At 64.6% G+C, this 15,445-nt stretch overlaps 2 protein-coding genes across 14 annotated transcripts in view; one reads left to right on the forward strand and one right to left on the reverse strand.

The window, feature by feature from the left end:
* The window catches only part of LOC102891693 (tensin-3), a 117,945-nt gene extending 113,927 nt beyond the window's left edge, over window positions 1-4,018 (reverse strand). For 2 of the 11 annotated variants that reach the window (XM_025046487.1, XM_025046484.1), the window contains exon 1: window positions 1,948-3,782. In XM_025046487.1, the coding sequence (XP_024902255.1) occupies window positions 1,948-2,256 (309 nt within the window). In that variant the 5' untranslated portion in view covers window positions 2,257-3,782. Of the gene's footprint in view, window positions 1-1,429 lie in introns of all 11 variants that reach the window. The other 9 variants (XM_025046491.1, XM_025046494.1, XM_025046485.1 and 6 more) reach the window with 8 other exon arrangements.
* Window positions 4,019-4,034: 16 nt separating this feature from the next.
* Window positions 4,035-10,085, forward strand: LOC107195637. 3 transcript variants are annotated; one of them, XM_025046500.1, is made up of 2 exons: window positions 4,035-6,978; window positions 7,222-10,085. In XM_025046500.1, the coding sequence occupies exon 2, from the start codon at window positions 8,923-8,925 to the stop codon at window positions 9,853-9,855; it is 933 nt and encodes a 310-aa protein (XP_024902268.1). In that variant the 5' UTR covers window positions 4,035-6,978; window positions 7,222-8,922; the 3' UTR covers window positions 9,856-10,085. The 3 variants fall into 3 exon arrangements, with proteins under 3 accessions (XP_024902268.1, XP_015444526.1, XP_024902269.1); XM_015589040.2 differs by having other exon boundaries at window positions 4,035-6,251; window positions 6,656-10,085; XM_025046501.1 differs by having other exon boundaries at window positions 4,035-6,251.
* The last annotated feature ends 5,360 nt before the right edge of the window (window positions 10,086-15,445 follow it).

Raw genomic sequence — 15,445 nt, forward strand, 5'->3', positions numbered from 1 at the left:
GGACGTGGCCGTGCAGGGCAGGGTACCGCCCCGCGCGCCCCTGAGGCCGCCCCGCGCTGGCCCCGGGACCCCGCATCGTCAGAGCCGTGGGGCCGCCGGGCTCCACGTGTTCACCCGGCTCCAGTGCGGGGCAGGCGGCCAGTCCTGGTTCCTGCACAAATGATTTGTTGGTTCCTTCTTTCGTTCGTTCGTTCGGCCATTCATTCATTCATTCAAGGCTATAATGATTGTCCTCTCAGGGAGCAAAACCTCCTTGCCCGCCTGTAGCTTAGTCTAGTTGGGGTTTTGCATAGGTAAAGCCACATGGTAGGACAGGGCAAGTCCCTTGAAAGTGCAAAGGCCTGGCCAGTGGAAGGAGGGCTCGGGGAAGACTTCAGAGCCAGGGACTTAGCGCCAGCAGCAGAAGTGAGCAGGATTTGGGCAGGCCAGGCAGGACGCATGCTGCCAGGCAGAGGCTGCTGTAAGCGGGAAAGGCAGGGGCAGCCAGCACCTCCCCTCCCCCAGATCCAGGGGCCCTCACTCAGTCCCCAGCCTCAGGCCGCATTGGTGGGACCTGGAGAGCAGGCGGCACCCTCTGGAAGACCCGCCTGGGAGACGCATGGCAGGGCTGGGGAACCAGACAGCCCTCCCTCCCACGGCTTGTCCCGGGGACGGTCGAAGCCCCGCGTGCACGGAGGCACACACGCAGTGCCCTGCCCCGATGCTTGCACACGAGGGACGCAGACGCTGCATGCCACCTGCGCCAAATGCCGTCCCAGCCCCCCCCGGAGGAACGGAGGAGGGCTGGGCTCGGGTGCGTCACCGGGAACCACCCTCATTCAGGGACGTGACACCCGGGCCCACCGTGGCCCTCGGGCCGGGCCGGCCTGTGCCGCCCTTGCAGGAGCCGAGTAGATAGGCATGAGCGTGGCACCCCCGACGTTTCTGCATCAGCAGCCACCAAACGTCCGAGGCCCAGATGCGAAGTCGGCCCAGGAGGCACACGTGGGCCCTGGGGCCCGGGGCTCAGACCCCCCACAAGCCTCTGGGTGGAGCCCGGTGCCCTGCCACGCCCTGGGGTGGCCGTATTTCTCAAGAAAAGAGACTCATCCTCTGACCCAGCTGGGCATTTGTCCCTGAAGCAGATGCGTCCTGAGCGGGGGACCCTGGGCCTCAGGTAGCTCACAGATGTCGTCCCTGCCCTCTGCGAGACCCCTGCCCGGGAGGCCATCGGAGGAGGCAGGGGGCCCAGGAGAGGAGGGGAGGCCACAGCCAGCCAACCCCAGCACGAAGGCCAGCGCGAAGACTGGCTCCTCTGTGTTGATAAGGAAACAGGCTAGAATCCTAGGTAACTTGTTCAGAGCCACCCAGCCGGTCAGTGACAGAACACACGGACCCAGCCCCGCCGGGCCCACCAGCCCCTCCGCCCGTGTCCAGGCCGCCTACCCACCTGACGCTGCTGGGTTATGTTCTGCTGGACGCCGGGACTTCAGACCCCGAGCCAACCTCGCCCGTCCCTCCGGCAACGCAGACCTATCACCACGTCAAGGTCCGCAGAAGCCGAATCGCTGAGTGGCCGTGAACTCCCAGGTAGCAGACTGGTAAATTTCCGGAGTCCCACAGCTAGAAAGCTGGGGTTCCTCGTCCCTGTCAGGCAGCCTCTCTTAATGTCTACCCTCAAACTGCCACCCCTGCCCAAGGCCAGCCGGTCCCACCGAGCTGCTGTCCCCGCGGGCCGGCCGGGCTCCCCACACCCTCGGTTCTGGGACCACAGTGTCTGGGACGCCTCTTTCTGCAGTGTCTGTCTTACCGAGGAGGCAGAGGCGCCCCGGCCCCGGCGGCCTCATGCACCCCTTAGCCCGGCGGCCGCGTCCCTGATTCTCTAGAGCCTAGACACCCTCCCGGGGGGCCGGGGCCTCCCCAGCCACAGGCCACGACGACGCGCTTCCAAGAATTCAAACCAATTACCCGGGAAAGGGAAAGCACATTTTTTCCATCCTCAGCCATCCAAAAATACCTCAAATCTGAAAACAAAAGTCTCGGGCCAACGTAGCTGAGCAAAGCAGCCCTGTGCCCAGAGAGCCCGTCCCCTTCCCAGCACCCAGGCGGGGGCGGGGGACCGGCAGGAAGCTCCTGGGTCTCCCCGCCCCCGCCCCTCTGCAGCCTGCTCCTGCTCCTGGCAACCAGGAGTTTTGGAAGAACTTTCTGGAAGCTTGTCATTGCCATGAAGACGGCCGTGTATTTTGTGTCCCTAGAGCAAAGCAGTGATGTGTGCATTTTTCTTACTTTTTATTTCCTTGCTCTGAAAACTGTCTTCCGAAGAGCCTCTGAGCAGGAAGAGGGATGTGGGGTGCAGCGTCTGGCCCCGGACGCCGCCGGGAGCCTCGCAGGGGAGAGGTGTGAGCACGTGCCACACTGTCCCTCAGGATGCCACGTGCCCGACGTCTCCCAGGGACGCACCCTCTCTCTCCCCCTCGCCCCCGCAGGCTCAGCACGTCACCTGTGCGGAGCAGGCCCTGGGAGCCCCGGCCGCCCGCAAGCGCACTCTGCCGCTGAGGAGTCCCCGAAAACAGGCGCCTGCTGGAGGCTACCGGGTCCCACTGGCGCCGGGGAGGGAGGCGGGTCGGCCGCCGGGCCGGTGGTGCGGTCCCCGGGCCACGGCGCCCCGCCCTCCACGGCACGTGTCCTTCCAGGGGGCGCCAGTCCCTGCGAGGCCCACCGCCTCAGTGTCCGGGGCAGGGACTGCGCTTCCGCTGGTTAGTGGGTCCCCGGGGGAGGAGGGGCACACATGTCTCTGTCCTGCTTCTGAGTCAGCAGCCGCCCTGCGCTGTGCCCAGGTCCCCACAGGCCCTGCTCTGACATGACCACGAGCACCGCACGTGACCTCTGACCTGTCCTCAGTTTTCCTCGTGAACTCCGGGGACCCAAAACGCTCCGTGAATCGAAGGCAAGATCACCGCTGAGCTCTGTCCAGGCTCCGTCTCTCAGGAGGCATCTGAAGAAATGAGGAAGGCCAGGCCGGGCGCCTGCAGGCAGCGAGGCGGGCTACCCAGAGGAGGCTCCGCAGGCTTCTCAACCCAGCGTCCTGCTGACTTCCTGGCCGCCAGCCTGGCGGGGGCGATCTGCACTTCGGAGCCTGAGAGGTGTGAGCGCAAGGCATCTGGGACTGGCCGCTCGCTCTCCCTCCCTCTCTCTGCTGTCTCTGCCTCTGTCTCCACACGCGCACACACACGCACACACACACACACACATGCGCACGCACACACGCACGCACGCACACGCACGCACGCACGCGCGCGCGCTCCTTCCAGGAACTATTTATAAAATGGTACTAGTTTGCAAAGGGCTAGTCAATGTGAGATTCCTTCTAAACACATCTTCCTTTGAAAATGAAAAAAACAGGACTGGTTTTTACACACGCACAAGCGACCTCTCAGGGATGCAGGCGCTGCTGGCCGGAGGGCCTGCCTAGTCCTAGCTGACCAGCGGCAGGACTCGGCAGGCCGGCACCTGCAGAGGCAGCCGTGGGACCTGCTCACGGACCTCCCAGGGCACCCGACGCTCCCTGACCTCAGGCCCCGTGACTCCTGTTGGTTTCGCTTCCGAGGTCCGAGAGCGTCTCCGTGCTGGTCCGTGCTGGGTGAGTGGCCGGCCCCCAAGAAAAGGACAGGCCGGAGGCCTCGCCCGGCAGGGGCCCAGGTGTCTGTGCGGAGCCAGGGCCTCTGCCGCCTCCGACTGACCACGCGTGTGTCCGTGCTCATGGGCCCGTCTTCCCTCCTGTGAGTGCAGAGGCGCAGCCTGGGTCAGGGAGGCCGCCTGGATTCGAACTCCTGGAACAGCCGGTCATTTGCTGTGTGGCTTCGGCAAGTTAACTGACCTCTCTGTGCCTGTTTCTTCCGTTAAAGCTGGAGAAGAGACTAGACCAACCCTCCGGGGCTGCTGTGAGCGCTAAGCTCAGCCGGTCAGTCTCCCTGAGCTCCGTTTGCGGTGGTGCCCAGCTCCAGGGGCACAGGCCACTGCTGGCCGCACGATCCAGCGGTCACGTGCCGCTGGTGCTCCAGCCCCACCAAGCTGCCCAGGGTGGGCTGCGCCAACTCCCCTCCCTCTCCCCAGATTCCAGAAGAGCCTCGGGGGAGGTGCGGATTCCGGGGGAGCTGCGGATTCCAGAGCCGGTGCCAGCACTGGGGGAGGGGCACTGAGCAGCGGAGTCCGGCGGGGGGAGGGGTGCTGAGCAGCCGAGTCCACTGAGCCCCTGGAACCCCAGGCCTGGGCCTGGAATGTGCTGAAGAGGCCACCGCCTGTGTCACTTCCTGCGGCAGCGCCTCCGGAGGGCACCTCTGGGGAGCCGCTCTGTCACCTGGAGCCTGAGCCAGAGCCGTCCTGCTGTGTGCGGGGTTGGGGGGTCCTGGTGAACATGGTCAGAATGGAGGGGCCGCTTCCCGGGTGCCCGCGGAAGGGCTCCAGCCCCGCACACGCCCGAGGGCGGGAGCGAATCTCGGCCGCCAGGAACGCTGCAGTCCGAGACGGAGCTAAACGCCGGACGGGGCAGCGCTGGTTTTCAGGAGCCTTCGAAGGACCACCGCCGGACCCTGTGTGTCCCTCGGCCATCCAGGACGTCCATCCAGTCCTCCCCCGCTCGCCCGCCTGTCACTCGCCAGAGGGGCCAGTGGGCCAGCGTGCTCAGAGGCTGCGAACAGCACCGCGGGAACGCCCAGCCCCCCAGAGTTGCGCTCTAAGAAACCTCGAGAACCCCGGGGTTGCACCCTAAGAAAACTGATGGCTGCGGGAACACGTTCTCACTCTCAGGAGGAAGCACAGTGTCGCGCCCGCCCGCCCTGCTCAGAGAGGCCTCGGCATCTCGTCTCCGTCCGTGAGCTGCAACTCGCTGGACGTCGCTGAAGGAGCTCGGGGCCTGGCCTTCCCGGGCCGTGTCGCTGACCACAGGGCCTGCTGGGCCGTTGCCGTTTTAGCCACATTTGTTTTTATTTCCAAATAAGCGAATCGGTAAACACCCAGCGACGTTCTGCTTGTCTCGCCCCCGTGCAGAGTCCTGCGTGGAGATGCATCGGGCGGTGTCCCCATCTGTGCCCCCTTCCCGCCCCCGAAAGCGAATGAAGCGGGGCGTCTGCAGTCGTCTAGAATGCGGTGCCCTCGCTGGGGCCCTGGCTGCTGAGACCTCGGGGTGAGATGAGAGGTCTGGGGGTCTCTCCCCACCTCCTACGGCCGGTGGCCGACAGGCAGCACTGGTTCTAAGTAAAGCAGATTCGCTGCCCCAAAAACGTAACACGAAGCAGCTTCTTCGCCCTGGCCAGCTCTCGCCACATAGTTGGGATGCCGAAATTCCTCCAAACAGCATGGAAAGTCCCAACACACGACCTAGACGTCAACCTTGAGCAAATAACTTTACTTGCCAGCATTCCTTTCTGGGGTGAATCAGCCTGTCCAGCCTCTACGCTCTGCAGCTAACCAAGCACCTCCCTCTGACAACTGAAGGGTTCGGGGTGCAGACCCCCTCATGCACGTGGTCACCACGACTCGAGAGGTGCCATCTGTCACCACAGTAAACTGCTGAAGGTGAGAGCAACTTTCTTAAGAAACAGCAGCACAGCGGAATCGGCCGTTTCTGCAGGAACGTTGGCCTCACTCACATCCGTGTGCAGACACGTGCGGGGCAGGGGTCGGCCCGCGGGGGCGCAGCCATCATCCCTCATGTGTGTCGGGGCTGAAGTTTAGAGTTCCAGCTGGCGAGGCAAACACTGAGGACCAGCCTGTCCTCTCCAGTGTCCTGTCCCAACGGCGTCAGAGCTGAGGAGCGGGCGGATCAGACCAGAGCACGTGCACGTCCACGGGACATTTGCCTGGGTCGGGGTATGCCGGCCCTGACACGAAGCAGCCCGCGGTCAGCGGGGGCTGGGGGAGCATGAGGTGGGGCTCGTCAGAGCGGCCGCAGAGGGGGGCAATGGGTGGGACGTCTGGGGCGACCCAGAGCCAGTGGGGGACACGTCGAGATGCTCGTGAGGCCGGGGCTATTTCTGATGGGCCGTCATCTGCTGGCCAAAGACGAGCAAGCCTAAGCCCCTGTGGTGCCCGCCGCGGTGACGTCTGTGGTGACCACGCCTCTGGCTGAGGCAGGGACAGAGGGGTTGTTAGGAATTGTTGTCAGCACTTTGAACAGGGACTTGCCCGCATCGCCCTCCAATCCTCGTGGCCACGAGGACCCGTCGTGACCCCACGGTGCAGACGGACAGGCGCGAGGCAGGCGGCAGAGCTCGGTGAGGCCGCCAGGGTCTGCGGTGGGTGCCGGCGACGCCTCCCGCCCAGGAGCGCGGGAGGGGACGTCCCTGGAGCCCGGCGGGGATGTGGGATCGGGGCGTGGTAGGGAGCGAACCGGCCGCGGGGACAGTGTGACTTTCAGGTCCACACCTCCTACGGCCAGGTCAGGGCGGAGTGGACAGAGACCCCTCCCCACTGCACGCCGACTCCGCCCCCATCCCCTCGTTCACCCCCAGGAGCGGCTGCCGCTGCCCCCTGTGTTCACACAACCTGAAAACCTGAACCCTGTGTGGTCCCTGCGGTCGGCAGCCTCGGGTGGCCACAGCTCAGGTGGCCGGGTGGGAGGCGGTTCCCATCCCCCGGCTGACTCAGCTCCTTCCCCCTCCCCTCCCCTCCCTGCCAGGGCAGCTGCTTCTCGTCCCAGGGCCTCACCCCCTTTCTGAGTCTTGGCCACATGCTGCTGCCAGCTGTGACACCCAGCACCCTCAGTCCTGCAGCTCTGTGGGCCCGTCTGGAGATGTCTGCAGTCAGTCCTCTAGGTCAATGGTCCCCAACCTTTGTGGCACCAGGGACCGGGGCTCCTATGAGAATTTAATGCCCGGTGGAGGTGGAGCTGAGGCGGTGATGCTGGCGCTGGGAGCAGCTGCACATACAGAGGAGGCTTCGCTCGCTCGCCTGCCGCTCACCTCCTGCTGCGCGGCCCGGTTCCTAAAAGGCCAGGGACAGGTATCAGTCACAGCCCGAGGGTTGGGGACCCCTGCTCTAGTGGGCCTCTGCCAGCAGACCCCTCTGTCGAGAGCACACACAGCCAGCGTCACCAGCCTGGCACCCACCTCCTGGCCCAGAAGGAGAAGGGCCAGGGGGCGGCCACCAGCACGGCCCCTCGCGAGGAAGGCTATGAGCCTGTCCTGGGTGGTGTCCCCAGCGTGCATGTCCCCAGCCCCGTGTCATGGCATCCTCTCTGCTCAGGCATCGTCTTCGCCACGTCGCAGGTGGGCGTAGAGGAGTGGACACTGCGCTATGGCAGGTGTCTGCAGACGTAGCTGTGCCTGGCATCGCCACAATGGGGGTGCGAGACACCCCCACCCCACGGCCTCGTCCCGGCCCTCACCTCCGCCACAGCCCCCGCCTCCTCCTGGCTGCCCACGCTTCACCTGGATGCCCACGCTCCGGGCTCTGCTTGGCTTAGCGAACGTCCGGTTTCCTTTTTCGACCAGCCGGCCTCCCTCTCCCACTCCAGGCCGCTGTTGGAGCCTGGCTGGGGTCCTGCTGAGTCCAGGACCGGGGACCCTCCCATCACTTTGTGGGACCATGTCACAGACATGCCTCTAGCAGCTCCGGCCTTCAGCCCTCACCCAACAGTGGCCAAAGGCCACAGAAGGCCAGGATCTGTGTCCCACACTTGGCCACACGTTCAGAGTGAAGAACCATCCCCAGGTCCTCCTGGCCAGGGTCTTGCACCCACCAAGGCCATAGACCCACAATCAAGGTCACCCAGGGTGCTCGCTGGGCAGTGGGAGCCCACTCACCAGCAGGCATTCGGCCACAGGCTCCTGGACAAATCAGTCTCTCTTAGAGGGAGGAGGGCAGGGCCGCCGGGGCCTGGGGACAGGGCGGACAGGTGGGCCCAGCCAGTACCTCCGGGATGCAGAGCTGGGGAAGCAGGACTGAGAGGGGCGTCCCAGAGGATGGCCCGGAGCACGAGTCCCCAGAGAGAGACGGATTTGCTTCCTACTGGCTGAGTGTTAGGGGGAGGGTTGCAGGGCTGGACAGACAAAGATTATTGGGGTGCAGGGACGGCTGACCTCAAACAGCTGGTGCCGAAGAGGTCAGCTCGGCCGCCCGCTGGAGTTCCTCTCTCCTTGCACTGTGGGTGCCCGCTGTCGGCGGGGAGCCCGCCGTGCGCCGATCCGGGCTGCGTTCGGCAGCCGCAGCCGCTCCAGACGGGCGCCTGAGGTCCTGGTGTCCCGTGGCGGGCGTCTGAGCGTCTTGGTTTCGGACGGGTGAGGTCAGGAAGGGCCTGAGGCAGGTCGGTGCAGACTGGGCTCATCGCTCGGTTTCTGCAGAAACCAGAAGTGTGGGGCGCGGGAGACCAGCAGGCCGTACGAGCTCGCCCCTCCCCGGCCGGGCGTGGGGAACGTTCTAGAACCCAAAGCAGCTGTCTCTCCTCCCTGGGCTGTGACGCTGAGTCACGGGGACCCCGCAGGAGTGGAGCCCGAGACCCGGCTTGGAGGGCCCCGCGCACCAGCACAGAGCACACAGGTCCCCGCGGCCACTGCCCACGGGTGCGGCCACCGCCCGGGGCCTCCGCGCGGGATCGAGCTTGCCAAGGACCGTCGGGGCACGAGCATTGGTGTCCGCGGTGCCGCGTGTCCTCCGGCTCAGGACCCCGAGAGCGTGAGGGACACTTTGCGGGTGGGGGTGGCCCGGGGACACGCCCGGGCTCGCGCTGACATCGGGGCCCAGCTCTGCCCTCGGCTGCTCTTCCTTGCTGTCGCGAATGGGGAGAGGGCGCACGCCACGAACCCACATGTCACGGGGACGCGCAGGTTTGCACGGCCCCCCGCCCCCCGCAGGCGGAGCAGCTCCCGGACTGGGCTCCCGCATCGGGACCTGTGCACAGAACCCTCTTTACTGCGGCAGCTTCTCGTTGGAAAAGAAAACGGGGGGATGGGTGGGGAAAGGCCAGAGACCCCGCCCTTGGCTGCCTCTTGGGGGCTTCTACGCGAAGCTACGGGGGGTCTCGAGCTGGGGACAGACGTTTCCCCGTGGATTCCACAGGGCGGAAAGGGACAGGGCCTTTCGCAAGTAGCATGCGGAGGACCCTGGCACCGGAAGCCGGGTGTGCGGGCTCAGAGAACAGTCGAATTGATCGGCCGACTGTTCGTCGGGTCCCTATTATGTGTTGTGCCTTGTATCAGGCCCTGGGGGTGCAAAAGCCAGCCGGACATCAGTGGCTGCGGGTGGGCCACAGCTGCAACGTCGGTGGACACTGCAGCTGTGCCTGGCAGAGGCTCCCGAGAAGGCTGCCCTGGGGCACAGATTCACCTGCCACTTAAACTGGGGCGAACTCGAAAGCAGATCATTTGCCTGCAACCTTCTCAGAAGCTCGTCTGCTGCACGGACGGAGGCGATGTGCGATGCAGCGGCCCGTTGGCCATTTTCCCTCCGTCAGTCACCTCTGCCGGGAAGAACGCCCCCCACCCCCGAGGGAGAGGCCGCACCCCGAGCTGGGACGCAAGCCTCGGGCCCACACCCGCTCCTCCTGGCTTCCCCGTCTGCGTCTCTCACACCACGTGTGTGATGTCGTCTTTCCTCACTACGAGGCGACGTCCCTTGGCAGGGACCGTGTCTCAGGTCCGGCCCCAACCCCCGTGTCCCGTGTCCGGCCCTAACCCCCGTGTCCCGGGTCCGGCCCTAACCCCCGGAGTCCACACGCGCGCACTAAGGACGCGGTCACCTGAGGGTGCCCTGAGCACCTGCGTACACTCCACTTGCCGCGTCTCTTCCTTCCAAAGCATCTGTGACCGGGAGCGTGCGGCAGCCCCGCGGACGGAGCCGGTCCCATCACACAGACACGACAGGACACGACAGCAGAAATAGTTTCGTAACCAAGAGCCCAAAACGAAGGTCCATCCCTCCCTTCGAGGAACAGACCACACAGCCGAGCGGACGGCGTCGGGTCGCGTTCGGGAAGCTGGCCGAGCTCCTCCCGCCTGTCCCGTCCTCCGCCCGGTGCGCGCGAATTTACTCATTCCGTCGTTTCGGGTTTTGGTTCCAGAACTTCTGTTCGGTTCCCTTTTTAAAATTTGTATCTCCTTTTAATTCTCCGAGTCTGTTCTCACGTTGTCGTTCTGATTTCCTTTGGCCTCGTCAGCATTTTCCTTCTACCTCTCTGAGCGTGTCTGAAACGCTTGTTTCAAAGTGCTCAGCTCGTGGGGCCAGGGGGTGTTTTTCTTCAGAGAGTCTGCGCTTCGTTTTCGTCCTCCGAATGGGCCATGCTGTCCTGTTTCTTTGAAGGCTCTGCGATTCCGCTGCCACCGTGAAGACTGGCCGTTTGAAAACCAGCCGCCTCGCCCAGCCTTTGCGGAGAAAGAGCTCGCGCAGGGCGTGTTCTGGGCTTGGGGTGCAGCTTACGGTCGTCTCGGGCCTCGCCCCGTCTCGCTTCTGCCCCGGGCCCCTGTGTGTGTTCCCTCCTGATCCCTCCTGTAGAAACGGCTGCTTTAAATGTCTCAGTCCCCCGGAGTCCGACGCCAGGCTCTCCGTGGCGTCTGAGGTGTTCTGCTGCGTCCCTCTGCCTGTGACTTCTCCTCCGAGTCCCCCTGATGCTCTCTCGGGCAGGGCCCACTGTTTCCGGGGCTCTCCCAGGCTGAGGTCCTGGCCAGGCCACTCTCCCGCTCCCGAGCACCATGTGACACTGAACAGAGACCAGCCCTTCAGGCGGCCCCCGACATGTTAGAGCGCGGCCAGGGAGGTGGCTCTGGGCCTCCGGCCTCAGGGGAGTCGGAAGCTGGGCCTCTGCTTCCCCCGACACCGGCACCGTGCTGAGGAGGGGTGGGGTGAGGGCCCGCGAAAACACCACAAAACTTCCTGCCATCTCGAATGTGGCTTTCTCTCTTCTGGGCATTCGGCTGACTGCCGGAGACTTCCGCAAGTTTTCCAGAGCTCCTCCGAAGTTACTGTAGCCGGTCTGTAGTTCTCCAGTCCGCCGGCCTAGCTCCTGCCTGTCTGAGTCTTATTTTTATCACTGCGACCGAAGGAGCCCTGTGAATGCCTCCATCACACAGCCGAGCAGATTCGGACTCGGAGGTCGGCGCGTCCAGCATTCACACTACAAAGCGGGTGACCCGGGACTCGAGCCTGGTGTGGTGCGTTCCTTACCCTCTGTGTCCGCCAAAGCAGACCCTCTTGAACCGTGCACGCACACGTGTCTTCTGAACGTGAGGTGGCACGTCGTTTTGCTGTGTTCTGCCGCTGGGTGAGAGCAGGCAGGGTCTAGGGTGGAAGACAGAAGACCGGAGGCACCGGGGAGTGAGGCGAGCGAGGCCGTCCCCAGCCCGGACGCGCCATCCCGGCGAGCGGGAAACGCCGAAGGCTCGGCCAATCGAGTGACACAGACGTGGTGCCATGGGGCGGGCATCGGAGCCAGGCCAGCCGGGGGTCCTCCATGCCCATGAGGGGCAGCCCGTGGAGTGGGACAGCCCGTGGAGTGCGACAGCCCATGGAGTGGGACAGCCCGTGGAGTGGGACAGCCCGTGGAGCGGGACAGCCCGTGGAGCGGGACAGCCCATGGAGTGCGACAGCCCATGGAGTGCGACAGCCCATGGAGTGGGACAGCCGCGTAGCGGGCGTCTGGGTCCTCCACGGGAGAGGGGCGCGAGCGTGCGTGCGTGGGGCAGTGGCCGCCGAACACACAGCAGCCCTCTCCGCTTGGCCACAGGCCTGAGGACTTGGCCACAAGACCTGGAACCACCCACAGTGCACAGAGCCACCGGAAAAGCACGCGGGGGTGTCCCTGGGGGAGTGTTGGCCAGTGGCCGCTTTGATTTGGGTCCATGGTAGACCAGCTAAGCTCACGGGGTGCGCACGGGCCAAGGTAACAGCATGAGGGGTAACAGAGAGTCCCCTTGCTCCCGCCCCCCAGCCCCACCCCGAGTCAACAGCGGACGGAAAGGTCTGGGCCGGGCCCACAGCCCTGCCTGCTGCTTCCTGCAAGTGGCCTTGCGTGAGGGGTCCACACTGTCACCCTCACGTGACGTGCCACCTCGTCACCAGGGCGCTGTCCACACAGAGTCCTGTCGTCTGGAGGGATCTGGGAACACGGCGTTCAGACATCTTCGTCAAGAACGAGCACCGGGCGAGCCGGGCCCACCTCCGCGGGGGCCGGTGCAGCGGGAGCGCGGAGCGCGCATCGGCGGCCGTTCCTCCCGCGCCCACTGGGCACGGCTCCGCTGTCCGTCCTGCGAGGCAAGCAGAGCCCAGAGGAAGAAGGAAAACGGGCCAAAAACGAACAAAACAAGTCTGGAGCCCACAGCCTGCAACCCGACCGCAGCCGCTTCCGGAGAGAGGCCCTGCTCCAAGCCCTTGAGTGTTTCTGCTTCGCGACAGACGCCCAGGGACCGTTCTTTCCTCATTGTCTCGAGGGGACCTGCTGGGAAAGGCTCCGGGCGGGCGGCACCCCACCCGTCACGCCCAGGAGACGCTGGGCCCCAGATGCGGGGTGTGTGTGCGTGTGTGCGCGCGCGTGTGTGTGTGCGTGCACCTGCGCGTGCGTGAGGGTGTGTGCGCGTGTGTGTGTGGCATCGGCCGGCCTGTTTCAGCCATAGGACCTCGTGCCGCCCACTGCGGTTCCATAATTAGAGGGTCCCCACACCCGTCTTCCGGGCAGCGCACACTGACGGGCAGCGGCTGCTGCGTTTTGGATTCTGAAATTGCCAAAACCAACCCCAAAACACCGAAAGCAGAAACGAGTACGAATCCGTAATTTCCCAGGCAGGCCCGTGGGAATGGCTCAGACCTGCGGGGGGCGGGGGTGCTCCCGGGTCCCACGAGGAGGCCCGGCTGCTGCCCGTCCTCGGGACCTGTGCGGATGGCGGGCGGGCCCTGGCCCGAGGCTGGCGTCCCTCGTGCCCCACTTCAGGGGACTGCGGACGTTGTTAGCTGCCTCAGCAGCCCCCCGAGCTGTGGTTCTCAGACGTTGATCCCACCCCGTGACGCCCACCGTGGGCCCTCTCTCCAGCTTTGCCAAGCTGGCTTTGTCTCCGACAGGGACCCTGGTTGCACATCGCTCCTTGAGGGCCACTGCGTGACAGCCTAGAATGACCCCGGAAAGCCAGCCGGGCTTCCTGCCGGGGCCACGGGACTGGCCGATCTCTGTAACCCACGGGCACGCAGAGCCCCGGCGACCCCCGCCCGCCCTTACCAGCCCCCTTCGAACACCCCAAGGACAGCAGCCCCCCCGGGGTCCTGACCTACGACGACAGCTTTTCTTGGGAGAACTCCAGTCATAGCACAATTGTTTCAACACGAACCGCAGACCGGTCCCTGTGATCTGTGCTCCGACTGCCCGAGTCACGAGAACTTCGTACAACAAACCACGAGGCATCTACAGCATCTCAGACAAATGGGAACCGGTTGCCCAGTCCCGTCCCCAGACCGCTCTGCAATTAGGGGTCCTCTGGGGAAAAGTCTGGGAACCAGACAAGCCAAAGGGCCGGGAAGGGGCGGGCCCAGCGTGGGACCTGCCGCCAGAGCGCCTCGGGGGCCCTCGGGGGGCCTCGGACGCCAGAGAATGCCCGGTCTCACGTTCCTCAGCCTGCAAGTGGAGTGACAGGGTCTGCTCAAAGGGTGGGCACGATTTCAGTCTCTGCACGAACCGATTCTCCTTCTGAAACAGGCGGCTTCGCGTTTCCGTCCCGTCCTGCGCCTCGTTCCTGAGATTTGACACAACACACACTGCTCCTGCCTGCGGTTTCCGGTGAATTGAGGGGCCCAGAGGTCACTGGGTTGGGGGGGTCCCAGGTGCCTTGGGGCCGGCGGGCCTGGTCTCCAGCTCCAGGTCACACTGTGCAGTGCCACCCAGCCTCTCCCCGAGCTAACTCCCTTCTTCCCGCCATCCCCGTGCCTCCAGGCCCGGGCTGTCCCGAGCCGTGTGCCCGTGCGGTCCTGCCTCGGGGCTCGGGGCTCGGGGCTCGGGGCTCGGGCTGCAGCGCGGTCTGTCTGCTCTTGGTCGCGCACCCCTCTCAGTTCTTGAGTTTGGCAGGAGGCGGCCCAGGGCCGCTGGCTGGCTGGCAGGGTGCTGGCTGGCAGGGTGCTGGCTGGCAGGGTGCTGGCTGGCAGGGTGCTGCAAGGCGGCTCTCATGGTCAGGACGGTGGTGATTTATGGGGACAGGGAGAGGATCACTGGGGTCCGCGGGCTGGTCTGGACTCCTCGACCTCGGTTAATGTGCTCTTTCGGGCCTGCGAGGAGGTCACACGGAGCGTCCATTTCATGGTGATCCATTAGGACTTCCGGGCCTTTCCTGCATGTCTGCTGCCGATGACGGCCCGAAGCGAACCAGGGCTTCGCTCTTCCAGGAGGAGAGAGACAGCGAATCAATTAACAGCCATGACGCCGATATTCATTCCACTGAACTAAGTTTACTGTGGGGCAAGCCAGAAAAAACAATAAACTTAATAAAAAATTCACAAACAACTGTTTTGGAAATGTTCCCAGTTTTATTGAGCTGCGATGGACACAGAGCACGGAACACCGTGCAGGCGCACGGCACGGTGGCCTGACTCGCGTGTGTCATGACGTGGTGACCAGCAAGTTTAGTTCGCACCCAACGTCCTCGTAGATACAAGAAAAAGAAAAAGCTCAGAATGTCCCCTGGCGGCCTTCACGTGCAGCGCTCAGCAGCATGAGCCGTGGCCACCAAGTGCCACCAAGCGCCCTGCGTCCACCGGACGAGCATCTGGCAGTCGGCACCTTCTAGACCTTCCCCGATTCTGCCGGTGCCCACCCCCGCCTCTCGCAACCAGCACCGCGCTCTCCGTGTGAGCTTAGCTATTGCTTTTGCGAGGTCCCATGTGTAGAGAGATCACATGGCGCTCGTCCCCATTGTCTGTCTGACGTATCGTGCTCAGCGCGATGTCCTCAGGGTCCACCCACGTGGTCGCAGACGGCGAGAAGTCATTCCTTTCCATGGCTGAGTAATACTCCAGGTATCTACATGTGTCGTTTCTTCACCCATCCGTCCCTGGATGGACGCTCAGGCTGCTCCCGTACCTCACCTAAACACACAGAAGAGGGATCATCGGTCACAGGCAGCCCTATTGCTAATCTCTGAGGAACCGCCACAGTGGTGCCACCGGTCACCCTACAAGCGGTTCTGGAGTGTCAGGCGTGGCCACGCCCACTTGTCCCCACAGGGGCGGAGGGCGGTGCTGCAGGGGGCCCAGGCGGGACTCAGTCACCGCGCGGCCCCTACGGAGAAGTCGGTGACGCGTTTGGGAAGCCCGCCCTCCTCTCCCGCCCGTGCGTGCTCCGGCTTCCTTCCGCGTGGGCCGGCAACACTCCCGAAGTTTCTCTTCTCCTCGTCCCCCAAAACACGGGGTGCCTTTAACCTCTGTGAGGGCGCAGAGGGGGTCGGGCGAGCTGGCTGGGATGTGACAGAGCTGGGCTGGCCCTCTGCCCACCCCTGCGTCCCCC

The sequence above is a fragment of the Pteropus alecto genome, unplaced genomic scaffold (genome assembly GCF_000325575.1).
Source record: "Pteropus alecto unplaced genomic scaffold, ASM32557v1 scaffold214, whole genome shotgun sequence".
Taxonomy (NCBI): domain Eukaryota; kingdom Metazoa; phylum Chordata; class Mammalia; order Chiroptera; family Pteropodidae; genus Pteropus; species Pteropus alecto.